General features: G+C 39.4%; 2 protein-coding genes and 1 long non-coding RNA gene across 3 annotated transcripts; all 3 read left to right on the forward strand.

The window, feature by feature from the left end:
* The first annotated feature begins 7,831 nt into the window (after positions 1 to 7,831).
* LOC141602486 (uncharacterized) lies at positions 7,832 to 9,018 on the forward strand. Its single transcript, XR_012524472.1, has 3 exons — positions 7,832 to 7,945; positions 8,264 to 8,414; positions 8,866 to 9,018. It is a non-coding gene; the product is annotated as an uncharacterized LOC141602486 (long non-coding RNA).
* A 6,312-nt stretch (positions 9,019 to 15,330) lies between these two features.
* Positions 15,331 to 22,979, forward strand: LOC141599309 (uncharacterized). The gene is made up of 9 exons (XM_074419291.1): positions 15,331 to 15,578; positions 16,763 to 18,346; positions 18,600 to 18,826; positions 18,914 to 19,246; positions 20,784 to 21,030; positions 21,387 to 21,515; positions 21,596 to 21,811; positions 22,014 to 22,137; positions 22,539 to 22,979. The coding sequence occupies exons 2-9, from the start codon at positions 16,805 to 16,807 to the stop codon at positions 22,772 to 22,774; spliced, it is 3,054 nt and encodes a 1,017-aa protein (XP_074275392.1). The 5' UTR covers positions 15,331 to 15,578; positions 16,763 to 16,804; the 3' UTR covers positions 22,775 to 22,979.
* A 734-nt stretch (positions 22,980 to 23,713) lies between these two features.
* On the forward strand, positions 23,714 to 27,712 carry LOC141599310 (proline-rich receptor-like protein kinase PERK15). The gene is made up of 9 exons (XM_074419292.1): positions 23,714 to 23,729; positions 23,966 to 24,702; positions 24,864 to 25,406; positions 26,085 to 26,171; positions 26,381 to 26,451; positions 26,573 to 26,649; positions 26,761 to 26,905; positions 27,015 to 27,176; positions 27,264 to 27,712. The coding sequence occupies exons 2-9, from the start codon at positions 24,036 to 24,038 to the stop codon at positions 27,486 to 27,488; spliced, it is 1,977 nt and encodes a 658-aa protein (XP_074275393.1). The 5' UTR covers positions 23,714 to 23,729; positions 23,966 to 24,035; the 3' UTR covers positions 27,489 to 27,712.
* Positions 27,713 to 27,966: the final 254 nt, after the last annotated feature.

Below are 27,966 nucleotides of genomic sequence, written 5' to 3' on the forward strand. Positions count from 1 at the left end.
GAAATGTAGATCTTTATACACAAACATACTCATATATGTTGAAATTAATTTGTCATAAAATTAAATACGGATTTTATGCATGCAAACAATATGATAAAATAGAGGAGAAATCATGTTCTTACATTGGTGATTTCGGTTTTATTGGGCACAAAAGAAATCTCCTTTTCTTTTGTTCTTGAGCTTTCCTAAGATGGAAGAACAAGATCCAAGTGTAGGATCTCTCCTTAGGATTAATACCCAAAGCTTTCTTTTAATTTAATTAATATTACAAGAACTAGTATAATATTAATTAGTAGAAAATTGAACCAAAAATATTTATATACACTTAAATATTTCGGTTTATAGAGAGAAGAAGAGGAGAATTTTTGTTCTCTCTAGAAATTGTATTTTTTTTTTATGAGTGAAGAAGTGAATGAATACACTAAAACATTTTTTTGTGTTATTAGGTAAAAATTTAAGAGAAAAAACAATTGTTTTTCTCTCTTAAAAACCGGACAAGGGGAGTGGGAGGGGAGCCAATGCATGCACACATTTGTCTTCACAATGAGTAGTAGGGTTGCATGGCTACTAAAGCAAACAATCATTATGTTTACCTAGTAATTAAACAATTAATTAGCTTAATCCTCCTCTTATTACTTCGGTCCATTTGATAATATGGAATCCATATTATTTTTGTCAATTGTCAATATGTCACATGTCACATGTCACATAAATTTGTTATGTAATTTTTAACATATTAAAAATCAACGTATTATCAAAAATACGTCACATACAAAAATCGACTTAATAATATCATAATTACTTGTACCAAAAATTTTACCAATTTATAAATCACAACTGATTGTATTTATAACAATTCATTCAAATTTAATTGTTACATTAAACAATTATTTCATCCGAGTAATTATACAATTTGATTACTCAGACCGTATCTCATTTAATCACATTTCAATTTGATACGTAAATTTTACTTCCAAAATCGTCCGTCAATTTTCAAGTAATTTAATTAACTCGTAACATTATATGATTAATTAAATAATCAATTAAGAGTGTTGCCCTATAGGTATGACCTAGGGGGTCAACTGATCACCACCGTCGCACGACAGTAATGTCAAACTCTAGTCATCCAATCATTACCGATATATGTTGACCAGTTGACAGTAACAATATTACTTCCCAATTGTATTCTTTATAATGAGATTTAAACATGTGATCATCATGATCAACAGTCGTGATCGCATTATTGTCGGAAGACACATATTCCAACATTCAATGCCCCAATTTTGCTATAAATAGGGTTGGATTTACGGGATTCATGTTCTGCGTTTTCTCACAATCATCTTTCCTCTTTGCAACTTCCCTACTTCATCGACGATGTCTTGTAAAGAGGTCGAGAAGCCACCAACCGGTGGTGACCCTGGTGGTGACAAATGCTTCCTCGGTTGTCGAGGTTACTTCTGCCGCATTGGAACTTCTAATGGGCATGGCATTGCAGCCCATCATAGAGGACGTTGAGGATGACTTGGATTCGAAGGCGTCCAGCGAGGTACTTGTAGCCATTAGGGGTGGGCATAATCTGGTCCGGGCCGGAAAAATGGAACGATCCGGACCAGAATCTACCGGACCGGAACTGGAATTAAAAATTCCGGGCCAGTCCCCGGTCCAACATTTTTAATGATTCCGGTCCGGTCCGGTCTTGGAACGGAATTTTCCGGTCCGGAAAGACCGGAATTATTGTATTTTTTAATTTTTTTTAAATATTATATAAAAAACAAGTGTACGCCTATTTAATCCGGTCCAACTGGTCCGGTTTTTTGGACCGGAAATTTGAAAAAGAGGGTATGTAAAAAAAAAATCGGTCCAACCGGTCCGATCGTGGACTGAAATTTTTCCGGTCCGGTCCGGTCTCTGGTCCATGATTTTTTTGGATTCCGGTTCCGGTCCGGTCCGGACCAGTGCCCAGCCCTAGTAGCCATCCCTTATCATAGGGGGGTTGTGCACAATGATGATCTGATCCAGTCACTGAATGACGCTGTGAAGCCGATCTTAATACTGGCTTTCATGAGTCTCAATTTCCCGACTTCACTAACTTGGATAGCGACGTTATGACGAATCTCCGGGAGTCTTCCCAAGATTGTTCTTGGCATTGGTACAACTTCCACATCAGGGTGTCCCCGACGTCTCTTAGACAAGTGGACGTATCACATCCCCTTGTTGAAGAAAAACGTGACTTGGTTCTCCGAATGACTCAACAATCATCCCGATCACACCGCGACCCTTGCCGTCAAGAGGTTTCCCCTTGGGGGAAGGTTATTCGTCGGTGGTCCTTTGTCCAAATGGTACCGTATGCCAGCCACTCGAGGGCTGTATGACTTTCCCCTTCATCGTTTCTTGGTTGATTTGTTCAACCGGATGAACGTGGCCCTCAACCTCATCAACCCTCAGGCCATGCACACCATTATATCATTCGCTTGGGTTTGCCTGTATCATGGACTATCGCCGACGGTCTCTACTTTCCGAGTTTAATACAACTTCCATAATCCGGTGCAAAAGTCGCCAGGGTATTCATCCTTTCGCTCGAAGAAAAGGTTCATGACCTCCTTTCCCAAGTTGTCCTCTTGCAAGGACTAGAAAGACCAGTTTGTGTACATTTATTCTGATCGAGGGTGGAACATCCCCTGACGATTTATAAATAACGTTAATGCGAAACTCATTACTCTTGCCGAGCTCTGCCATCACTTCACTTTAACGATCACTCGTGACCCTCTTAATCAAAAAATTCCGGCGTTTCTTAGTCGTTTGATGGACGGCCAAACTATGCCCCAGAGGTGGCTTTCGCCTATTGTGATTATTGTTAGGGATTGATTTTTTGTTGCGGTCGGTCCGATCCCGGCACACTTGCCAGGTGAGCTTGGGCCGGGTCAGGCGTTCCTATTTGCTGCTTTGTTGATTATGCTTTCTGATATTCCTACTTATGTCTTGTATTTCTTTTTGCAGAACAATTTGGAGGCGACCAGCCGAGCTTTTCTCGAGGAGATCTGAAGCTTCTTGGACTTAAGCCCGATCGTACTCCTGAATCCAACATTCCTCCACGTACGAAAATGGAAACATTCATGAGTGAAGTGGAGGACTTAGCTAACCTTGTTTCGTTCAGAAAAGTCGCCAAGCACCCTCCTCCTCCTCGCCAATAGTCGGTCACTCCTTACCAATAGTGGGCCTCTAATAATTCGGCAACCAATCAACCACGAATTGAGTTTGCCGCTATTGATGTCATTGTCGAGTCGGCTCACGTGAATGAGGTAATCGACGTTGAGCAGATTCTGAGTCTCTGACTGATGGTCTTGGCAAGAGGAATATCTCAGAGGTTACAACCGTTGGAGGATCTACCACGTCCTCCTTGGGGCGGAAGGTAACTTTTTCTGACCTTACTTGTGGAGTCGTCGTTGACTTTCCCCTCGATATTCCCCCGGATAGCTTGAGTTCAGTTCCTTTGTTCGGTGAGATGAGTCTTACTAAGTTTTTCTATTCTCAGCAGACCGCTCACATATGTTAGGGCATTGGAGGACGACGCAACCTGCGTAGGGAGTTCCTAATGCTCAAAATGTGCCTACCGTGGGGACTGCCCTGCCTACTAACCAGATGGTCATCTCTACTTCTGTGGCTGAATTTTAGCCCGTGTCTTTGGTCAGTCAGACCTACCTCCCGGTGTTGCGGATTGACCGGGTCCCGTTATAAAAAATTTCGACAAAGTATCATGAGCTAATCTGTATGCTGTTAAGTTGGAGAGGGCCCTTCTTGTCTCTAGAGATGCTGCTCGGTAGTCCCGCCTCTCGGGGGATTTGATAAAGAATAGGGAGGAAGTTAAACAACTTCGGGTCGCCCAGACTACAGGGCGCAGCTAAGACGGAGAGGACCACACTCGGCTTGGATTTTGCCTCAGGCTTAGGCTGACAAAGAGCAGCTTGAGGTAAAGCTCTCTTCTGTTCAGGGGGAGCTCGACCAGGAGAGGCTCGTTCATCAAGCATCTCAAGGAGACGTTTGGGAAGGAGATCGAAATCGCCTTCGTTCTAAACTTGACTCCGTGACTGACAAGTTTTAGAATTTGAAGGTTCTAGTCAAGGATTAGCTTATCGATGCCCATAACCGCAGGAAGAAGGATGCCTAAGAGAAAGTGACATGGCGTCTTCAGTATGCTTATCCTGACTTCAATTTCAAGGACTTCTCTTTCGAGCCCCTGCTGGTAGAGTCCGAGGATGATCAAGGACAAGGCGATGGCAGTGATTAGCCACAAGGTGGTAGCAGTGGGAATAGGCAGTATCAGGCCGTCCATTGAAGGTGCAGGCGGATGTCTATTGAGTGATGCTCCTTGCTCTCCAAGGAGTGAGAATAGTTATGTCTGATCTGCCTCCAACCTACTTCTGAGACGAGCTGGCCGCTCCGTGCTTAAAGATTTGTATGTCTTCTTCTTTTGGGTTTATTTTTATTTTAGAGTAGGCGGAGTATATGGACATCGCCAAGCGTGGTAGGAAATTGTACTTAGCTTTGCATGACCTTTGTGGATCCGTGGGGCCTCTTTTAATTGTAATAGTGGTTTTGTTTGTAAACTTTATTCCAACTAAAATTTCTCCTTTAATGGAATTGTCATTTTCCAGTTTCAGATTCTCTGGGTTCGTTTTTTTTACTTTGACTTAACATTATGCATAAGCTTTTATGTGGCGTGGGCCGACCATTTTGGCCGTGGCCTTTGGATGCGTCTGATTTTTATTCATACAAGTGCCTCACCTCTTGTAGTCGTAGATTGGGTGGGTCCTTCTTATCTGAACCTCGGCTTGACCTTCTTAGCCGTAGCGTAGGTGGTACCTTTCGGTCTAAGCTAGGGCAGCTTTTATGTCTTCGTTTTGATCGGTGCCCGAATGAGACCTTCCTGTTCGAACTATGTTTGACAATCTTAGACGTGGCGTAGGTCGTAACTTTAATTGTTCAAGTCAGGGAAGCTTTTGTTTAGCCGCCCGCCCGCACCCCTTGCGGCCTCGACCTGGGTGGGTCCTTCCCGTTTTGACATAGGCTCGAGCCTATTTAGTCTAAGCCGAGATTCGCTTTTGAATCAGAAATCTCTAATTTATGATTACTAGGGTTTATTCGGCTTGGGAGGTGACCCCTCCCCTATATCCCCGTCCGTACTATAATTGAAGAGTCGTGCAATTCTCGATGATTACTGGGATTTATCTAGATGTCATTCTTGTGAGAAATCCATAAGAACCCTGTGTAATAGTCGTTTTGGTTAACCAAATGGGATAATTTTACACTGTATTTCACTATTTTGTATACCCTTGTATTGGAATGATACGTTCCGTTAAATTTAACTTAGGAATTGTAATTACGATGAAAGTAATAAGGTTTTTCAAGGAACTTCATAATGAAGCTTGTCAACTTAATTTGTGATTTACGTGTGAAGCTCAACGCACTTGTCATCTATCAAAATAATTGATTTACTTGTACCAAAAGGAATAATCGATTATTGAAATGATTTAATAATTTGAACATAAATTATATTTTAATTTCTTTAGCCGATCTAAGTAGCTGGCGAATATCTAATGTCTTATTCATGTCATGGTAATACTAGTCTAGATCCCGCGCAAATGCGAGGTACATATAGACCTTTTAATTTTTAATGTAATACTTATAAATTTTAGATTTATATCTCATGAATTTTTGTAAAAAAAATTAACCGTAAAATTAATCAAGAGAATTGAGTAATTCCATGAGATGTGTTTTTTATGAAAATATTTTAACTACCTCAAATTATTTTAATAAATTCTTTTTTCGTCACGAAGTTAATAATAGGAGTAATATAGTTTTATAGCAATTTTATTTTATTTTTGTTAAAAGATTATATTTTTATGTTTAATGATGAGAAGATTATTCTAAATGAAAAATTAGTTTAATAAATGAAAATCTAATTTGTTTCCATATATAAGCTTGAGCATTTTGAAGGGAAAATTTTAAAGAAATTTTATTCTCTTAGTATATAGGGGGATTTCTTTAGTATAAATAATAAATAATATAATTATTATACAATACAGTTTTACAATAAGATTATCACGAAACTTTCATTACGCATATATTAAAGTAAATGGTTGGGGGTAAGCTTTTTAACTCATTGACCGAACATTTAAGTTTCATAACTGTTTTTTTTTTTTAACTCTGTTTGGTAAAACTAACTAAAAATATAGCTGAAATATGAAAAGGCAGTTGAAAACTGAAAAGGTAACTGAAAATTAGGAGCTAATAAGGTAAGTGACGATTATATAAAAAATGTTTGACAAACTAGCTGAAAATGTAGCTGATTTTTGGTGAAATGATGTAAAAGAATATGATAATTATTGAATATTATAAATTGAATTAAGGGGAAATCAGGAAGATAAAATAAGATAAACCACCTTATTTCTCAAATGATACTCTATGTGCATTTCATTTCAAGTAGCTTATTTGATTAAATAAGCTATTTGTCAAACACTTGTAAGAAAATAAGATAGCTGAAATTTTGGTCAAATAAACTACCTGAAATGTTATGTCAAACAAAGCCTAATTGTTTTATATAACAGACAATTTATTGGATAGATTAAAAAGAAATCAAAGATACAAAATTACTTTGAATAATCTTCCATTATACTCTAAATTACATTTCAATCATTCATATTTATATTTATTCTACTCATACGAGACCTAGCTTAGGCACGTTTTTTTGGGATAATATTATGTGAGTTGGTCAAACATGTAGTGGCCTCGATCATTATAAGGTATGTACATTAAATCATTAATACATTTATGAAAGAGAGGAATTGATATTTAGGAAGATTATTTTGTGCCTAAAATGGAGAACAAGCTCATTTTCAAGAGTGTTATTTTCGTGGTTCTCATCCTTGCATTGGGTAATTTCCTTATTTTGATTTGTTTAACTTTCTTAAATTTGGAATTGGCACTAATTATCTTACCATATACCCGTTTTTAAGTAATTCGAATCAAATACTATGCGTTTTTGTATGCATATTGTTTATGTTTGGATTAAATTAGTTTAAAAACTCGTCTTATTCGCTTAAATTACTATCGGTCTTTGTATAAAGCAATGAACAACTAGAAGAATGCACAAACTAACTTCTTGTGAGTTTTGAACTTCATGTTGAGAGACATGAGAGTTGTATGAAAGTCCTCGGAACTCCCAAAAGTAATGCAATTTTTGAACAAAATACATGATATTTTTTATTTGTTTCCGCTTTGTACATCATATATTTTTTTTTGTCATTTGAATATATTGTTGGAATTAAACAACAATAACAAATTATTCCTCTAGAATTTAATTTTGTGTTACGGCTATGATTACTTTTTCTTATCGTTTTCAAATATGTACCTAATGATAGTTTTATCTATTACGTACATTATGTGTGAAAGATATTTGTCACAGTTGAACTTTTATATAAAAAAACAGTGAATTATTCGATTTTATTTAACAAATTCTATTCAAGTTTACGTATTGGTTAGCAGACAAAAATACGAGATATTGAAAATTCAAACGTGAAATTTAAATTGCAATGAAATACTACGTAATAGTTTAATTAATAAGCTAATTTGTACGTACATCATTTTATCATATCGTGAAATTGTCTCCTACAAAAAATGGTGATAAAAAATTTTCACAAAAAATAAAAGTTAACAAAGGTATCTTATTCTTCACAAATTCTTAAATATCGGTCTTAATAATTAATATAATGTATAAGAAAAAGTAATAGATGTGTTTGATATAATGTTTGATTTGAAACGATTTCAGTACAAGGCATGGAGGGCCAAAAATGTAAGAAAAAAGATGAGAAGTGTCTATCCGCAAGACCCGACGGTAAACCACATTGTTGTTCGGGATTAGAATGTCAGCGGGGAAGATGTAAATCACGTAAGTACATGACTGATAATGCATGGTTGACTCATGATTCCGAGTTCGATCCATCTTAATTTACGAAGCATCTAAGTATATACTTAATTACTTCGTAGTTTTTTTTTTTTTTTTGGCAGCCGTTATACTTGGTAGTTAAGTGCTGTACGAACAGAAAATGTGCTGGCTGGCCTGGATTGATTATATAATACCGTCAACATCACATATATCGGACAATATATGCTTTTAGTGATCATATATGATATACCTCTTGGTTTATATATATATATATGAATCGATTTCTTCTGTCATCTAATTTGTTATAATTTTTTGTTCAAGCCACGCCAGCACCAAAGATAGTTCCTAAATGTTTTCCCCAAGGGGGGGAATTGTGGCTTGGCCTCCTTGGAGGAGTATGGCCGAGACGCATTACTACTTGATTGTTGCTCGGGATACGAATGCAACGTTGACACCCAAAAATGTGAAACGGGTAAGTTAGTCTTTTGGTTTTCGGGTTGGTCTCTCTTAAGATGGACCTTTTTCATCTGAAATATAAAATGGAGTTTTATAATCATTTTCAGCCAAAGTCCAAATATGACCACTTTTAGAATACAAGCTACTAATAAGCTGTAAAACTAGCTAGATCATTATGATTACATTTGATCAAAACCTTGTCTTATTGTTTAAGACAAGAATTTGCGTTTTCTTAATAAAGAAGCTAAGTCTTATAGCATATGGTTTTACACCCGTATAGACATAATACATGATATTTAATTTGCATAACACAAATTCTCATTCACTCATTTGTGACGGACATATCCATCGCAAACTTACAACGGGTCAAATATTATATGTAGGGCAGTAGGGTTACATTATAACTAATTGTATAGTCTATTAATTAACTGTGTAACATGGGTTGAATGTTGAAAATCCATTTACAGAATCAACATGTATTAAACAAGGAGCTACATGCGGATTACTCCACCGTTGTTGTGACGATCTAAAATGCAAGGGCGGATTTGACAACAAGCACGCGATTTTCAGCGGCACTTGTTGCCACAAAGTCTATGGCTGTGATCCTTGAAGTCTTGAACCATTTGTTTCAACTTAAGTTTACTATCACTCGGAATTTTACTATTCCCTTCTATTTTTATTTTCTTGTATTCGTTAAACAATTTGTTTGAATTTATTTCATTGCTGGTGTAATTTGAATTGCATGGTTTAGTACGACCTTACTTGAACATGATCTGTTCTATAGGCTCGTACATCTGTATCGTTGAATTGCATGGTTTATTTGCCTCCACTTTTTTCATGTTTTCACCTTTAATTTGTAACAGTGCACACTGTCACTTGATTAATAAAATAAAACTTTCTTATATTATTTTAAAGAAAAAATTGTTACTTGTTTTTCTTTATCACAACGATGAACTTTCATAAAAAAAAAAGGACAGTTTACATAGCTTTAGTTTACATATTAACTAGCTACTATGAAAATGAGGGGGCACTAGAAATCCCTAAACTACTAACTAACCAACTAACTGAGCTAGAATCATACCTAGAAAACGAAGTAACATAACTAATCTTACAAATAGAGGCATCACAAGATCATAAATACGACGTTTCTTATAAAGAGGATGATAAAAAGGTTGTCGAAGTCAATTAAACGTTGCCTTTTTGAATGTGCTACCACCTTCGTAGACCTAGTGAACCTGCAAGAAAAAGTTGAGTGTCTAAGAGTTAACAAAGACTTTTCCTTTAAATTAACTCGACCACGACTCATTCAATGTCGCCTAAGAGAAAGATCCGCAAAACAGATGCATATAGTGATGGAATGCATCTTCACTACTGAGAATACAAAGTGAAACTGATTTGGCAAGGGGCTCGAAAGCTTCATAATAAACTGCTCTAAAGTGTTTCAACAAATGAAATATAGTTGACAGGATCAAGTGATTTGAAATTCCAAAGTGAAACTTATTTGGCCAGAGGAGCACTTAGGGGAGGTGAATTAATGTGTCTATTTAAAAATTTAAGTTCATTTTACCTCAAAAAAAAATTTAAGTTCAATGAAAGTTTTTTTTGAAAATTCTTAGACACTTTAGACTATACTTAATTAGATTAAAGGAGATGTTGATACTTAGAAGTTAGAACTATGGAGTTAAAAGTATGCAACAATAATTCAACATGTAGGAGTCACGGTTTAATCAACAATTGCTTCTGTAACTATATCGAGAGTTAAAGTGTAGCGGAAATAAAATGTAAATAGACTAAACACAACGATGTTTTTAAAACTGGTTCTCTCACTACTCCGCGACCTATGTGCAGCGTTATTTTATTGAACGTTTTAAAAGTAAACTCATACAAAGTCAAACCCCGAACAAAAAAACAACTCCCTAACCTACTCCGGTTGCTATTTGCTTAAAGTTACTCCGCTCCAAGACTTCTGCTTTGGGTTACTCCGCCGAAAGATTCCGGTGCTTAAAGCTACTCCGCAATAAGACTTTGATTAGTTAGAATAACCTCTATCCTAAGACTTTGATTTGGTTCTATCTCGGTTTTGTAACAAGACTCACGAATCTCATATATGTTCACACCTTGAACGGAGGAAGATAACGTTTAAGAACTAACACGAGATCATCGGACAAGATAAATGTCTTAGTGCAACGAACTAGCTCTTTTAAAAAGACTCGAAATGATTTTGCAAAACCCGACTCAAAGATTAAAAGTGAAAACGATTTTGCAAATTTACTCGATAAAGCTTATAGTCTTTTTCTCGTTTTAAATCGTTGTTGCACACATGCATGTCCAAATGAAATTAGTATTGTGACACCCCGCGATATAGCGGAAAATATAACTAATAATTTAAAGCGGAAATTTTGAGATTTTTAAAACTTTTTATTACTAGCTAATGTTTAACATGCAGGAGTCACTGATACAATGAAACAAGTTTAACGGTAAGCAAACTTAGGTTATTACAAACCAAGTCTTAGCCAAAAAGGGGAAAAGATATCCCACGAATGACAAGACAAGAATAGGTGAGTTTAGCAAACGATAAAAAGAAAGTCCAACGGTCAAGGTACTCGCTAGCTCACACATGTCTTCACCCCAAATAAGCACCAACTAATACCTGCACTACGCCAAATAAGACCTTCAATAACAGTCAGATAATGCAATTGCCGTTATTAAATAGAAACACGGAACCGTTATTGCAACGACTGTTGTTAAATATATACCACGGTTGTATACAAACACGCGACCGTTATATAACATCAATAACGGATCTATAACATCAATTGCCCGACTCAAGGCAAGATGCAAGCGACAAGGATCTTTGTACTAGTGAAGGATCGCTCACTAGCACGATACTCAGGTCTCGGCAACACTCGACAGGATTGCAACTAGAGCGTCAAGCACTAGTGTTTGTCAAGCACTAGGCATTCGTAATCGGTCTCGGGTGTGTGAGTCGGGATCCTAGTGTCGATCTCACAAACACGGCTTGTTAGAAAAGTGAAGGCAAAGAGTCGTTCACAACAAAGCAACAACAAGCAACACGAAGGCACAAGGTAGGAAGCAGATTTTCATTCACTAGTACTCCCTAAAGAGGGAAATTTGATATTTACATCCTGGTAGCAGGAGACATTGAAATTACAAAACTAGTGTAGAATAGCGATATACCTATTTATGGAAAGAAAGTTATGCTAATTATGCTAAACTAGGAAAGTATTTACTAAAAATATACAAGGGAAATGAAATTACATAAGCATGAATAAATCTAAGGGTTCGAAGTGTGCGGATCATCACACTCTCCCCCACCTAATCTTGTTGCCGCCCTCGGCAACGCCATAGTCTTGAATGGTGCTTCAGTGAGACATCGTGCTTGAGCCCTGGTTGTCCATGTTGTGTTGGGATTTGGCTTTCTCGGCACTCCGGCTTGTGGGCAAGCTTCTGACCACACAATGATCGGCGTCATCGTCCCTTCAAGGATAGGCTGAAGCTCCTTGACATAGAAGTTGCCGAACATCATGTTCTCCAAGTCCATTCCTCGCTCCTTGTCTTCCAGGAAATTCCACTTTGCCGTTGTCCGAGTAAACATCTCTCGGGGTCTCTCCAAACACTTGCTCCCATGGACCTTCCCCTTGTCTATCTTCACTGCGGTACCTGCATTCAAGGACATGTGAGATCTCCAGGACGCCGAATCGGCATTTCGGCGCGGCCTCCTGATGGTACGAGGCCTTATCTCTTGGGTCGACTGACCCGCAAACCAGGACGTCGATTCAGCATATCGACGCGGCCCCCTGATGGTACGAGGCCTACTTCTTTGGCCATCTCGGCCCTCATTGTCTACTCCTCGGTGAGGTGGTAGACTCTCCTTTCGTCCCCCAGGCCACTTAGCAGCGTAGTTAGCCTGGTCTTGTTCGCCCTCGGCTCCACCGAACCTTTAGGCATTCTCCAAGGTCACATCCTTTGTTTCGGCGTCGGTATCACCCTCATAGCCGAAATTCGATGCTGCCCCTTGTCTTCGTCGCCGTCTACCATCTTCACTACGATAGACCCCATTAGTAGCATCGATCCCTCACTCGGTTTCAATACTACCAATGCTTTCTGAAAGAACTGCATCCCGAGTACTAACTTGAAGTCATCCAGCGGAACGGTGGTGAAGTCGAGCTCCCTGCCCATTCACCCACTTGGACCGCGACCTTCTTAGCCACTCCTTGGACGCGTCTCAATTTCCCATTGACCGACTTCAGGCAGCTGTTAGCATCCCGCAGAACTAGCCCCAACCGATCAGCTTTCTCTTTCGTAACAAAGTTGTGGGAGGCGCCCGAGTCGATCAAGGCTCGTGCTAGCTTCCCATTCACCATCACGTCCACGTACATGAGCCCGTTGGATTTCTTGGCGCAGGAATCTTCGTACTTCCCCATCGCGCTAATCCTTTGAAGTGAGCCCATCCGTGGTTAGTCTTCACCATCACTCGAGTCTTCGTCATACTTTTGGTGATAGTCGGCCAATGCCCCATCAAGACGTTCATGAGCCCCTTTCGGCATCTTCTTGAACATGGCATTGAACTCCACTTTGTTCAGACAATCGGCCATCTTGTGAGGACCCTTGCACACAAAACACGCGAACGGTTTCTTCGTAGTGGAAGCAGTTGAGTTCCCGCCTTCGAAGACGAGCTTGAGGGCGAGTTCGTAGTGCTCGCCGATTGGGCTTGACTTCCTTGCGAGCGGAACCGACTGTTCCCAACTGAAACGGCGCTATTTTGTGGCCTTTGTCCATTATACCCACTCTGTGACGCACCAGTATTTCCCGTTGGTGCCACAACTCTTGGTGCCTCTCGCTCCCCGTGAAAGTCGAGCAGGCGCTCCGCAGCCGATATGGCCGAAGACAGAGTTTTGGGATTCTGCCTCATGACCTCCTGTTGTGCCCACCTCTTCAACCCGTCAATGAATTCGAATGTCATGTCCGTCTCGGACATTTCGGTAATCTCGAGCATGCACGCTGAGAATTCCCTCACATATTCTCGGATTGATTTGGTGTGCTTGATTTCCTTCAACTTCTTCCGAGCAACAAACTCCGTGTTCTCGGGGTAGAAGTGACCCTTCAAGATCCTCTTGAAGTCGGCCCACGATGTTACCGTAATCGTGCCCGCATCGATTTCCTTGTACCTAGCCCTCCACCACATCTTGGCATCGTCGATTAGATACATGCTTGCCGTGACAACTTCCGCGTCTTCGTCGAGCCCACTTACTCGGAAGTATTGCTCCATATCGAAGATAAAGTTATCGACCGCTTTCGAATCCCTCGCCCCATCGTAGGTACGAGGTGGAGGTGCCTTCACCTTATGGCCCCTCGCAGATTTCCCGTCATTGGCCACCACTTTCACGAGCGTGGCGCAAGTGTTCTCTAACATCTCGACCTTTCGGTGGAGATGATTGATCTCTTCCTCCCGGTCATCGGGGATCGCATCACTGATCGCTTGGATGCGGGTGTTCATCCCGTCCACCTTCGTCTCGAGTTCACAAACCGTCTTCTGCAACTCCTCGAGGCTCGCGGCCATCCGCATAACGACGCCCTCGAGTTTGGGAAACTTGACGTCGATTGATTCCTCTAAGGCATCCATTCGATCCTCAATTGTTTCGCCCATTTTCTCGATCTCGATAAACAAAAGCGGCGTGCAGAAACCCGTCCAAAGACTTGGCTCTGATACCAAATGTCACGGTCCGGTACTTTTGCCGGATCGTGGCGCGCACCCTTTCCCGACTCAAGGCAAGATGCAAGCGACAAGGATCTTCGTAGTAGTGAAGGATCGCTCACTAGCACGATACTCGGGTCTCGGCAACACTCGACAGGATTGCAACGAGAGCGTCAAGCACTAGTGTTTGTCAAGCACTAGGCATTCGTAATCGGTCTCGGGTGTGTGAGTCGGGATCCTAGTGTCGATCCCACAAACACGGCTTGTTAGAAAAGTGAAGGCAAAGAGTCGTTCACAACAAAGCAACAACAAGCAACACGAAGGCACAAGGTAAGAAGCAGATTTTCATTCACTAATACTCCCTAAAGAGGGAAATTTGATATTTACATCCTGGTAGCAGGAGACATTGAAATTACAAAACTAGTGTAGAATAGCGATATACCTATTTATGGAAAGAAGGTTATGCTAACTATGCTAAACTAGGAAAGTATTTGCTAAAAATATACAAGGGAAATGAAATTACATAAGCATGAATAAATCTAAGGGTTCGAAGTGTGCGGATCATCACACTGAGCAAGGGGTATTTGAGGTAGTTAGGGGAATTTTGGGTACTACATGGAGTGAGCGGAAAGATGTGCAAATGACGAGTTATTTGGGGAAAGTTGTACTAATTGAGTAATATGTATACTGTGAAAATAAACCCCAATAAGGTCGTAATTAGGGTTGTGCACTGGTCCAAACACGAAGCGAACCTGTTTGGACCGGAACCGAAATCGACAAAAATTCCGACAGGGATTGGACCGGAATTTGCCATAGTATGCCCACTTTTTCAAATTTTGGTCCATTGGACTGATCGGGTTGGATTATAATACTCCCTCCGTTCCGGCCAGTTTTTGTTCTTTGGTTTTGACACAAAGACCAATGAAAGAGGAGGGGACAAATTACTAAATGACAAGTGGACCAAATTGTGTAATCAAATTGCTTATCAAGTCAATTCTTAAAATAAAAAGGACAATAATTGACTGAGACACCCCAAAAGGAATAGGACAACAAATACCTGGGACAAAGGGAGTATGTTTTTAGAGGAAAAAAAAAAACAATAATTTCGAACTTTCCGGTCCAAACCAGTCTGGACCGGAAACCGAAATCTTAAAAATGTTGGATCGGAACCGGACCGGAATTTTTAATTCCAGTTTCGATAGATCCGGTTCGGACTGCTCCATTTTTCCGATTCGGACCGAATTTTGCCCACCCTAGACAAATGCATCGCGTAGAACAAGAGAGCCTTTGAGTCATCAATCAAATACGTGTATTTTCTCAAGTCTCATCTATCTTCTCTATTCTTCTCTTGACTCTTGAGCGTCTCACCGTTTTTACAATGTCCTTTCGACTTTCTCTCGCCTACCACTGATTCCTCTTCTTCTTCTTCTTCTACTTCTACTCAATTATTCTCTCCATTTTCAGGTTAATTATTCTTTTCTAAATTCGATCTTAATTCTTCATTTCTCCATTTTTTCGTTGAATTTTCGAAATTCTCTATCAATCTGTTGTTGAATTATGCTTGAATTGTTCATTTCAACCTATTTGCGATTCCTTAGATCGATTTCGTTGATTAATTATTGTTAGATGCATAATTCTTCTTCATAAGTTGATTAATTTGCTCTTGTTCATTTCTTTCTCATTTCTTATAATCTTACCCTAAGATTTTGCGTCATAGAATGTTTGGTTTCTGATCCGTTTGCAAGAGTAATATTAGTGATATTTTTGTTTAATGCTCAATTTAGCGAAATTAGCGACTTCTTTCGTCGTTGGTTTTGTAGGCGATTGTGAAGAAATTATGGTAAAATTAGTGATCTTGTGCATTCTGTTGTCAATATTCCGAGTATCTATGTTTGCTATGGTGTGAAATGATGTATACATTAATAGATAGGTATACGATACGATTTCTCCAGTTGCGTTTTAGTGTTTGTTAATTTCGGTTGTATTTAACCTGTTGTTTTATAAGTAGATGAATAAATGTATAAATGATGCTGTTCCACTCCCATTTGTCTTGGTCTTGTTTTCGGAATTGACTTGATTATAGTGTTTTGATGCTTTATACTCCCTATGTCCCAGTCGTTTGTTCTTTTTTATTCTTTGTGAAGAGTATTTTAATTAAAGGTAAACAAATGAATATGAATGAAGTGGAGAGAGTAGTAGGTGAGAGCTGGTTGTCAGTGAATTTGTGATCCGCAGTTATGGTTTGGTTTAGGCCTAGTTCTGTGGGACTTAATTTCAGTTCAGATTTTTTGGCCCTTCACCTCAGATAATTTTAGTCCAAAAAGAACAGGGCATTTATGGCCGGATCGTGGATTGCAAATCTTGTCATTAGGAGACCCTATCGCAAGGACGAACTTAGGAATTGATATATAGATATACAATGCGATTTCTTCAGTTGCTTTTTAATATTCGTTAATTTCAACTGTATTCAATATTCATAGCTTATTTAATTATTTTTTTGGGTGAAAATAGAGCTTTAAGCGGTTGTTATATAAATAAGCTACATTAAGCTACTATGGATGAATGACGTTGTTGCACTTCCATTTAGGTAGTACTCCTGATTGTTTTCAAGTTGGCTTGATTAAAGTGTTTTGATGTTGTGTAAGCAGGTTAGAGGTTGTTCTACAAGGGGGAATTTGTGATTCGTAGTTATGGTTTGGTTTAGAGCTGGATCGAGGTTGGCAAATCTTGCCGTTAGGAGAACTCTATCTCAAGGACGAACTTATGTGACCAGAACGCAGGTCATTGATACTCAAAGACGAGCTTTTCATAGCACACCGTTTAGAAGAGCTGCTCCGGTTCCTCGGGCCGTTCCCCTATCTAAGCTTACGGATAGTTTCCTTGATGGGACCAGCAGTGTTTACTTAGAGGCCCTACAGAGAGATTGGGAAGCTGACCCGAGCAGTGTTGACGAATCATGGGACAATTTTTTCAGAAACTTTGTAGGCCAAGCATCTACTTCGCCTGGGATCTCTGGGCAGACTATTCAAGAGAGTATGCGTTTGCTACTGCTTGTGAGGGCTTACCAAGTTAATGGTCATTTCAAGGCCAAATTAGATCCGTTGGGTCTTGAGGAAAGGCCGGTTCCTGATGATTTGAACCTAGAGCTATACGGTTTCACTGAAGCTGACTTTGATCGAGAATTTTTCCTAGGAGTTTGGAAGATGGCTGGGTTTTTGTCGGAGAACCGTCCTGTGCAAACCCTTAGAAGTATCCTTAATCGTCTTGAGCAGGCTTATTGTGGAAAAATTGGGTTTGAGTACATGCATATTGCTAACCGTGAGAGGTGTAATTGGCTGCGAGACAGAATTGAGACTCCTACTCCTATGGAATATAATAAAGAAAGACGTCAAGTGATGCTGGACAGGCTTATATGGAGCACACAGTTTGAAAGTTTCTTGGCCACTAAGTGGACTACAGCGAAAAGGTTCGGTCTTGAAGGCTGTGAGACCCTAATTCCCGGTATGAAGGAAATGTTTGATAGGTCAGCTGATCTTGGGGTGGAAAATATAGTCATTGGAATGTCTCACAGGGGTAGGTTGAATGTGTTGGGTAATGTTGTACGTAAACCTCTCCGACAGATATTTAGTGAATTTAGTGGTGGCACGAAACCTACAGACGAAGTTGGACTTTACACGGGAACTGGTGATGTCAAATATCATTTAGGAACGTCATATGATAGACCTACTAGGGGTGGAAAGCGGATTCATCTTTCACTGGTTGCCAATCCGAGTCACTTGGAAGCTGTGGATCCTGTAGTGGTTGGGAAAACTAGAGCTAAACAGTACTATTCTAATGATGTTGACAGGACAAAGAATATGGCTATTTTGATTCACGGTGATGGTAGCTTTGCTGGACAAGGTGTAGTTTATGAGACACTTCATCTCAGTGCTCTTCCAAATTACACCACTGGCGGCACCATTCACATTGTGGTGAACAATCAAGTGGCTTTCACAACTGATCCAAGGTCAGGGAGATCTTCACAGTACTGCACTGATGTTGCAAAAGCTCTGGATGCCCCAATTTTCCATGTCAATGGAGATGATTTGGAGGCCGTGGTTCATGTTTGTGAGCTTGCTGCAGAGTGGCGTCAGACATTCCATTCAGATGTTGTGATTGACATAGTCTGCTATCGTCGATTTGGTCACAATGAGATTGATGAGCCATCATTCACACAGCCAAAAATGTACAAGGTATACTGCCTATCCTTGTTTTCCTCCTTCATTGGGTTTTATGTTATTAGCCTTATATTTGGCTTGCTTAGAGGCTTCAAGTATGTGTAGATCATTCATATTCATCTGTTTTAATTATTGACGGAGTAGTACATATTGATTTCTGTCGTTGAGACAACAAGGTAAAAACTGTCAAATCTGTAATTGCATTCTCTGTTCCGGAGGGCGAGAAAAAAAATAGATAATAGTCTCAGCTCTAGTTGATTTGTAATAGGTCATCCGCAACCACCCTTCGTCTCTTGAAATATACAAAAAGAAAGTCCTTGAGAATGGAGAATTGTCAAAAGAAGAAATCGATGAGATCCAGAAAAAGGTTATGACAATCCTCAATGAGGAGTTCGAAGCTAGCAAGAATCATGTGACGAATAAAAGGGACTGGCTTTCAGCTTACTGGCTAGGATTCAAATCTCCTGAGCAGCTTTCTAGAATCCGTAACACTGGGTACTTTTTCTTACACCTTGGCACTATCTGGCTCCTTAGCTGTAGATTTATGGTCTGATTTATGTTGCAATCAATGGTTTTTTACAGCGTTAAACCTGAGATCTTGAAAAATGTTGGCAAGGCAATCACCACCATTCCTGAGACTTTCAACCCACATAAGGCAGTGAAAAGGATTTATGACCAACGTGCCCAGATGATTGAAACTGGGGAAGGCATTGATTGGGCTGTTGGAGAAGCACTGGCATTTGCTACATTGCTAGTGGAAGGAAATCATGTTCGGTTAAGTGGTCAAGATGTTGAAAGAGGTACATTCAGTCATAGGCATTCGGTAATTCATGACCAGGAATCTGGAGAAAAATATTGCCCATTGGACCATGTCATGATAAACCAAAATGAGGAATTGTTTACTGTCAGTAATAGGTGAGTTCTGAATATGGCTTTCTAGCTGTCATTTATGCGGTGATATATTTTATCATGTTCCTATTCCATATGTAAATTAACTATTATTATTCCGGCTTCTAGGTAGCTGAATGTTGTATATGGTATTCCTGCTCGTAGCCTAACTTTATTGTAACAGATGTTTGTTATTTTCAGTATGCTTGTTTATTTTATTTGTGTAATTCAACTCCATATAGGTTATCTTGAAGGTTCCTTATGATGGTTCTTTGCTAGTCAGCACAATTATGTAGGGACTATGGCTTTGTTGTTATGTTGTTGACGATAAAATTTTTGATGTGGTTTTTTGTGTTTTTTTGTTGTTGTTAGTTCGTACATATGTTCATACTCTCAGCTAGGGTTGTTTAGTTTGAGCCTTGAGGGTCTCGGGTAAGGGAATGAGGGATAATGATTCCCTTTGTTGATGTTTGTTTGCCTCATTTTCTCATTCCCTTTTCCCCTCTCTTACCCCCAAACTCCTTTACATCCATTCCCCCCACCCCCAAGGGTATCCCATTCCCTTTCCCTTCTAGCATAGTAATCATCAACTCCGATATCACCCACAACCAACCGCCAACCCCCATCCCTGCTAGCCCATCTATGGGTCACCCCACTCTGCCACCCCAGTTGCTGGTGACCCTATGACGCTGTCGCCACCGTCACTGCTACCATCAATCCTTAAATTAAGAAACAACCCTTAAACCACCACTACACCAACTGACCACCATCCTACCACCCACAAACACAGTATAATGGAAGTTAAAGCTCCACTATATGAATAAGTACCATCAACTGGAATTGTGCTCAAGTTTGTCGGCATGCGCATGTCTGACTCCAACTCATGTGACATATTGACAATATCAAAGGCAATCATGAAATTGACATTGTTGAGGGGTTTCAAGGGCGGTGTCCCTGATGGGTGGTTTCTAGGTGGTGGGGATAAGGATTTCATGTGGGTGGGGAGAATGGCAAGGGTTAATAAGGGAGGGTGGGGACGGGTGCGCTGGCAACCGGGGAGGCGAGGCAAGGGGGTGCTGGCAACCGGGGCAGAGAGGGACGCCGGCACTAGTGGTGGTGCTGGGGCCGTGGTGGTTGGTGCGTGGTGGGTCGGGTGGTAAATGGTAATGGGTGGTTAAGGTGTGATTACATTATTTAACTTATTTTTATCATTGGGTTACATATTTCGTATGGAGTATCAATGTACCAAACAACATGTTTAATCTAAGGGAATCCCTTTCCTCTCCCCTTGAATCCCTTTATTGATTTCATTCCCTTACCCTTTCTTGAACCAAACGCCCCTCAAATTATTTTTATGTTGCCCTGTTAGTCAAACATTTTCACTTTGGCTATTGGTAACTGTAGGCAAGTTTTTTTTTTTTTTTTTTTTTTTTTTTTTTTTTTTTTTGTGTTAGTGTTATCTTGAGAAATTAGTTTACTCCCTAATATGGAACTCTTGTACTGGCCTTTTGCTATCCCTTTTCTATGATGTTTAAAAAAAATTTCATCGATGTTCTGGATGCAGCTCCCTTTCAGAGTTTGGTGTTCTTGGATTTGAATTGGGTTATTCTATGGAGAACCCTAATTCTCTCGTAATCTGGGAGGCTCAGTTTGGGGACTTCTCTAACGGAGCACAAGTTATCTTTGATCAGTTCTTAAGCAGTGGGGAGGCAAAATGGTTGCGCCAAACTGGTCTGGTGGTGCTACTGCCTCATGGATATGATGGTCAAGGACCTGAACATTCGAGTGCAAGATTGGAACGATTCCTGCAGGTATATTGATGTCATACTGAATGTAGGTTTCAAGTATTATTATCTGGTTGGATAATGAGCATCGGCATTTGATATAGAAAGTTCTAGAGTGTCATTTTTTTTGTATAGTTTACCCATTCGAGTTTGTCAAGGGATGCCTACATTCACTGCTTCACTCTGATGCTATTGCTTCTATCCCAGGTGCCTGAATGAAGTTAATAATAACACACTATTCTTTCTATATATACGGGAACTGTAGTTAATGTTATCTAGATGCATCTGATAGGCGATAGCTTTGACAGTTGGGCCTACTGCTGCATGATCCATATTCATAGTGCTGACTAAATAATTTCGGATGATTTGCTTTTTCATTGCAGATGAGTGATGACAATCCCTACGTCATACCTGATATGGAGCCAACACTTAGAAAGCAAATCCAAGAATGCAACTGGCAAGTTGTCAACGTGACCACGCCAGCTAATTATTTCCATGTTTTGCGTCGTCAGGTTGGTGTTAGTTTTCTTTATTGTGTATAACCCTTTGGAAATGGAACTGTCTGCTTATATGTAGTTATTACTGAATTCAGATACACAGGGAGTTCCGTAAGCCTTTAATTGTGATGGCTCCCAAGAACTTGCTTCGACACAAAGAATGCAAGTCGAATTTATCTGAATTTGATGATGTCCAAGGCCACCCAGGGTTTGATAAGCAAGGAACAAGATTCAAGCGTCTCATTAAGGACCAGAATATGCACTCAGATCTTGAGGAGGGAATTAGACGTCTGGTTCTCTGCTCTGGAAAAGTACGTTAGTTTGTTATTATTTATATTGGTTTACTTCTACAATCTACATCATCCTCCATTTAGCTACTTGTTACACGATGATTCACTGCCCTCTTAATTGCTTTCCAAAATTATAGATGTCATCTGAGAGCTGTTTGACCACAAATTTTTTCTCTATCCGGCTGAGTGTGTGTTTTTTTCTCTCTCACTAAAATCTCTGTAGGTTTACTACGAGCTTGATGAGCAAAGGAAAAAGGTGAATGGCAGTGATGTAGCCATTTGTAGAGTTGAGCAGCTTTGTCCGTTCCCATACGATCTTGTCCAGCGGGAGTTGAAGCGATATCCAAGTATGTTCAAGTTTTTTATCACGTTTTAAAAGCTCTTGTACAGGTTTTTCCTTGTCATCATTCGTAAGATGATTTCTTCGATTTTTTTATGGGAGCATGAGAACAACAAATTTAGTTCACAAGTTCTAGTATACATTGGTTTCGAGTTAAAAGTTAAAATTTATCTACATTCTAGGATCCTGTTTTGTGCAACACCATTTTTTTTAAAATATTAATATAATGTGAGACAAACTTAACTAGCTAAAAACTCTACCCATGTATCCATCATCACGCTGAAAACTATACTACCCCATTTCCAAAATACGAGTCAGTCTCATGGTATTTTTATTATGAAGCCGTCTTATATAAGAATTTGTGATGCTGCAATATCTTACGTGCTGTAAACATTGGTGGTGTTGCAGATGCGGAGGTGGTATGGTGCCAAGAGGAGCCGATGAACATGGGTGGCTACAGTTACATTGCGCCTCGTTTGTTCACAGCAATGAAATCAGTGGGTAGAGGAAATATTGACGATATTAAATACGTAGGTCGCCCTCCATCTGCTGCCACGGCCACTGGTTTCCTCATGGTCCATGCTAAAGAACAGACCGAGCTTGTGCACAAGGCATTGCAGCCTGAACCCATTCAATTCCCTTGATCTAATGGCTCTAAATTTGACCAATTTTCTGCTCTTCTCATTGTGAAGGTGTTTTTTGCATATTGAATAATTTAGACCGAAGAATGGCAGTTTTGGTCATTGTAAACTACTATAAACTTCTTTTGTCTGGCATTACAATAATGATCAGCAAAACATTGTAAACAAACATCTTTTTGTATGGCATAAGATATCATTTGTTCGTCAAGGTTTCATGTAATGTGTCTGTTGAACTGTTGAAGACCATGTATCCGGCACATACAGAACAGTAATAGTTTTGTTATAAAACACAGAGAAGAAGCGGTGTCAAGGACGCGTATATGTTACCATTCTCAGCTTATATATTGCTCAAGTCTTTTTACGAACAATATGCCATCGTAAAATAACATTCAATTAACAATGATCCAAAAACAGGATACAAATGACCAACAATCGAACAAATATGTTCATGTCCAACAATCGAACAAATATGTTCATGTCGTGCACCCTCCGTTTTGGTTGATAGCTATTTATTTCCTTTTCAGGTGTATTTAACTATAGTTACCTATTTCTATTATTGGTAAGTTTTTGACACTCCGCTTTTTACAAAATTGTCCTACTACTTTCTTATCAACTAGGAGAACGGGAGAAGTCAAATTACTTTCCACGAATGGTAAAAATACCTAAACTATCGTAAAATAAATCACATATAGATACATGATTACCTCAATTACGATTTGCCAATAATATAGTAAAAATCGTCAAAATTTGCGATCAAATTAATACTTGAAATTAAAAAAAAAAAAAAAAAAAGGTAGAAAAACAAGGACAACCAATGCCTTCTATAATGTAGTAGGGGGTGGGAATTGTAAGGCATTATTTTCCCTAATTTTTGTTTGGTCTTTAATTAACAATACTCTACCTTTTTTGTTTTAAATTTTCTTGTCATTTGGGAATTTACCTGCCCTTCTCCACAAAGGTTATTTCCTTCTTTCTTCTCTTATTTTTTCTTGTTCTTATTATTTCATTTCTTTTTTATTAGATGCCATAACATATTGTTGAACTTGATTAATATTTTGCAAAAAATATGAGAAAAGGCTAAATATTGATAAATAGTTAAATTTTTGCTTTATACATTTCAACATTTTTTGTGACATTGTTGTAATAATAGTTACAATAAGCATGGCCATTCTAAAATTTGTTGCATAAACATAGGGAACTATTAGTTGGAGAAGAGGCAGTATTGTAAGGTCATACGTTAACCATATTAAGGCGTGACTAAAGTATGGCGTCCTCGGAAAATGATAACGAATCCTCGTCGTCTTCATCCGATTCTCCTAGTGATTCAAATTCATCCGGTTCTCCTACTGATTCAAATTCATCCGGTTCTCCTACTGATTCAAATTCGTCACCGCCTTCAGATACTAATTCATCCCCGACTCCACCATCCGACCAATCATCACCAACACCACCATCACCTCCAGAAAATTCCGATAATAACAAGAACAACAACGACAACACCAATGGTGGAGGCAACAACAATAATAACAATGACAATAACAACAACATCAACAACAACGACAGCAACAACAACGACAACAACAACAACAACAAGAAGAACGACAACAACAATAATAATAACAATGGTGACAACTCGTCACCATCAAATAACAACAATTCACCGAATTCTATACCATCACCACAAGCTCCGGAAACAAAAGAAGGCTTCCGATCATTATTCTTGTCACCTCCGAAATCAAGTCATCGTTCTTCTTCATCTTCACCGTCGTCTTCATCCAATAATAATGCTCCTATGATAATTGGACTTGTAGTAGGATTTGGAGTACTATTTTTGCTATTAATTATTATTCTGGTTGTTTGCTGCTGTAAAAGAAAAAAACACAAACGTGATGAAACCATGCAGCAATACTACAGAGACCCTTCTAAAAAAGGTACGTACACTCTAATTTCCTCTTATTCCGCTGTATTTCATCTGTTCCATTGAATTGTATACATTTTTCAAAACACGTGTCAGAAAGTTCAATTGGACTATAAATAAATATGAGACACTGTAAATAACCTTAAATAAATTTCGGCATGTAATATGTATCAGGACAATCGCAAGCACCACAACAACAACAGCAACAACAACATTATAGCGGGCAACACGCTCCATGGCAATCAGGGCCGAGCCAAGACATGAACTACGGAAACCCATCAGGAATGTCCATAAACCAATGGGGAGCGGCCGCGCCCATGATGAGCGCTGAAATGACAGCTGGCTACTCCTCAGGCCCCACCGGTCCAGCATTACCACCACCACACCCATCAATGGCCCTAGGATTCAACAAGAGCAGTTTCACATACGATGAATTAGCTGCGGCCACAGATGGGTTTGCCCAATCTAGATTGTTGGGTCAAGGCGGGTTTGGGTACGTACACAAAGGAGTGTTACCAAATGGTAAGGAAATAGCAGTGAAGAGTCTGAAATCAGGAAGCGGACAAGGCGAAAGGGAGTTTCAAGCTGAAGTTGAGATTATTAGTCGGGTTCATCATCGGCACTTGGTGTCGCTTGCTGGGTATTGTATTGCCGGAGGCCAAAGAATGCTTGTTTATGAGTTTGTTCCTAACGGTACTCTTGAGTACCATCTCCATGGTATGTTAACTTAATCCATAACGTCGTGTTCTTCTCATTTGACTCGACTTTTTAAGCTCAAACTTCGACCGTAAATATGTGCAAAAATACAAAGCATGAAACATTTTTTTTGGATAACGAGGGAACTGCAGACGCTACCTTTAATGTGCACTGTGTAAACCCCTGGGTATACGTAATAACCTACAAACCACGTATACTAGGTTAGTCACCCTTTTACGGAGTCACGGGCTCGAAATCTACAAGGCTAGCTGGCTAGGTATAGACTCATGCCATAAGTAACCCCTCAAAATTGCTCTTGATAAGGATTGAATTGAACCTGGGGCCCTCGGAAATTTCACAAAGCATGAAACATTATGAGATAATAGAGAAATATTTACATTTTCTATATAAAAAGGTTGACAAAAAAATTATATTTTCGACAAAATTAAATAATTCTCCAACATTACGGGAAAAACCTTCATAAAATCAATTGGAAATGATAAGAATGACACAGACGATATTGACTCTCAAGTCTCGATACTACCTTCTCACATAATGTATTTTAAGGATCCATCACATGTTTCTTTCATGGTGAATGTGAGAGAATGGAATCGAGATTTCAACGATTTTTAATTGAGTTTTTCACGGTCGAGTCTATTAAATTACAATTGGCAATTTTCTTTAAATTTATATGTATAGGAAAGGGTAGACCGGTCATGGACTTTCCATCGAGGATGAGCATTGCACTCGGATCGGCTAAAGGATTGGCGTACCTTCATGAAGATTGTAAGTACCATGAATTCCAATTTTTTTTGTTTTTTTTTTGTCTAAAGAGAGCCACAAGGGCAATTGTAGTGCTGACGGGATTTAAACTCAGGTCATGAGTATTACCTCACATACTTCACCAATTAAGCTAATTAACATATGCAAATTGCAAATTTTTTTACTCAATTCCTTCAACAATAATTATACTGATCTAATTTTACTAATAATAGGTCATCCACGCATTATTCACAGAGACATAAAAACCGCAAATATCCTCATTGACTTAAGCTTCGAGGCTAAGGTTTGCATCATTATTACGAGTTTTACTTCGCAAATACGGGTGTTCTATATGGTCTTAGTTGTTTAATTTGTATTCCGTAAATATTGTATATCGCTAATAACTGATATATTTTGGTTTCAAGGTGGCTGATTTTGGATTAGCTAAGCTATCTTCAGATACTCAAACTCATGTGTCGACCCGTATTATGGGAACATTTGGGTAAGTGGTTACACAAATTTGATATTTACCGGATTTCAAGTCCACCTTTTATGACTTTACCAGCTGAGCTAGCTGATACGGAGTTCAACATTAACGGGTTTTTAAATGAAGGTACTTGGCACCAGAATATGCATCAAGCGGAAAATTAACAGAAAAATCCGACGTATTTTCATTTGGAATAATGCTGTTGGAATTGGTCACCGGACGTCGCCCCATTGACCCTGACAGTGACGACGAAGATACCTTGGTTGATTGGGTTAGTTTATATACAACCGCGTTACAGTACACTCTTGATGCAGGCAAGGCCTCTTATATCACAATTACTTGTCTAAGACGGTTTTACAAAAAATTATATCTTGATGCAGGCAAGGCCTCTTATATCACGAGCGATGCAGGAAGGCGTATTTGATGGGCTTGTAGACCCACGCTTGGAAGGTAATTTTGACCGTCAAGAGATGTTACGACTGATCGCTTGCGCTGGTTCATCTGTCAAACACTCGGCCAAAAGACGACCAAAAATGAGCCAGGTAACAGTCTCTACACACGGCCTTGTCACAATTCTATATATAGGCCGTCTGGCTACTGATAGTCGTAATGACATGTATTAATAACAGATTGTACGAGCATTGGAAGGAGACGTGTCGTTGGAGGACTTAAACGAAGGAACGAAGTCAGCAGGAGGGAATAGTTCAAAGTTCAGCTCAAGCGGAGGAGGTAGCTCAGACTACGATACAATGTCATACAACAATGACATGAAACAGTTCAGGAAAACAGCATTTAGTAGCACCGAGTATGCTAGTAGTGACTACGGCAACACCAACGAATATGGGCATGTCTAAGGACAACCAACCTATATATGCCCAACAGGCAACAGGACTAGCCCATTTTTTGCGTAACGCGTCTTTTCACAGCTTTTTTCGAGTTTTCAGTATAATTGGATCATTTTTAAATTTACAAAGACGAATGTGATTTCGTCCTCGAAGACATGTTTAAATACTATTGTTAATGCCAATATAGCAATTATTTAGTGCCTTGATATTTTGAGATCGAGATGTTCACTTGTAAGTTTTATCCATAAAGAAAGCACAAGTTGAACGTTGCATTTGTGTGTGAAGAATCACATGTTAAGTCTCCCAGGAGAAATATAGAGGTGTAATTTACTTTATAAGTGAAGGGACTACTTCATCCATAGCCAATTGATTTTCAGATGAAATCTCTTTGAACTTGTAAAGTGGACCCTCTCTCCCTCTTGAGGGCGCGGCCCAACAACATGATAGCTTCAACAATGGGATATAATTCTAGCTTGGAACGTTGTGA

Source organism: Silene latifolia, chromosome 9 (genome assembly GCF_048544455.1).
Source record: "Silene latifolia isolate original U9 population chromosome 9, ASM4854445v1, whole genome shotgun sequence".
Classification (NCBI taxonomy): Eukaryota; Viridiplantae; Streptophyta; class Magnoliopsida; order Caryophyllales; family Caryophyllaceae; genus Silene; species Silene latifolia.

Coding starts and splice junctions, on each gene's coding strand:
- LOC141599310 (XM_074419292.1), top strand. CDS start 24,036: ATGGCGTCCTCGGAAAATGATAACGAATCCTCGTCGTCTTCATCCGAT. Junction 26,650..26,760: donor CGTATTATGGGAACATTTGG/GTAAGTGGTTAC, acceptor TTTTAAATGAAG/GTACTTGGCACCAGAATATG. Junction 26,906..27,014: donor AAGATACCTTGGTTGATTGG/GTTAGTTTATAT, acceptor ATCTTGATGCAG/GCAAGGCCTCTTATATCACG.
- LOC141599309 (XM_074419291.1), top strand. CDS start 16,805: ATGGTTTGGTTTAGAGCTGGATCGAGGTTGGCAAATCTTGCCGTTAGG. Junction 18,827..18,913: donor TCTAGAATCCGTAACACTGG/GTACTTTTTCTT, acceptor GGTTTTTTACAG/CGTTAAACCTGAGATCTTGA. Junction 21,031..21,386: donor GATTGGAACGATTCCTGCAG/GTATATTGATGT, acceptor TTTTCATTGCAG/ATGAGTGATGACAATCCCTA.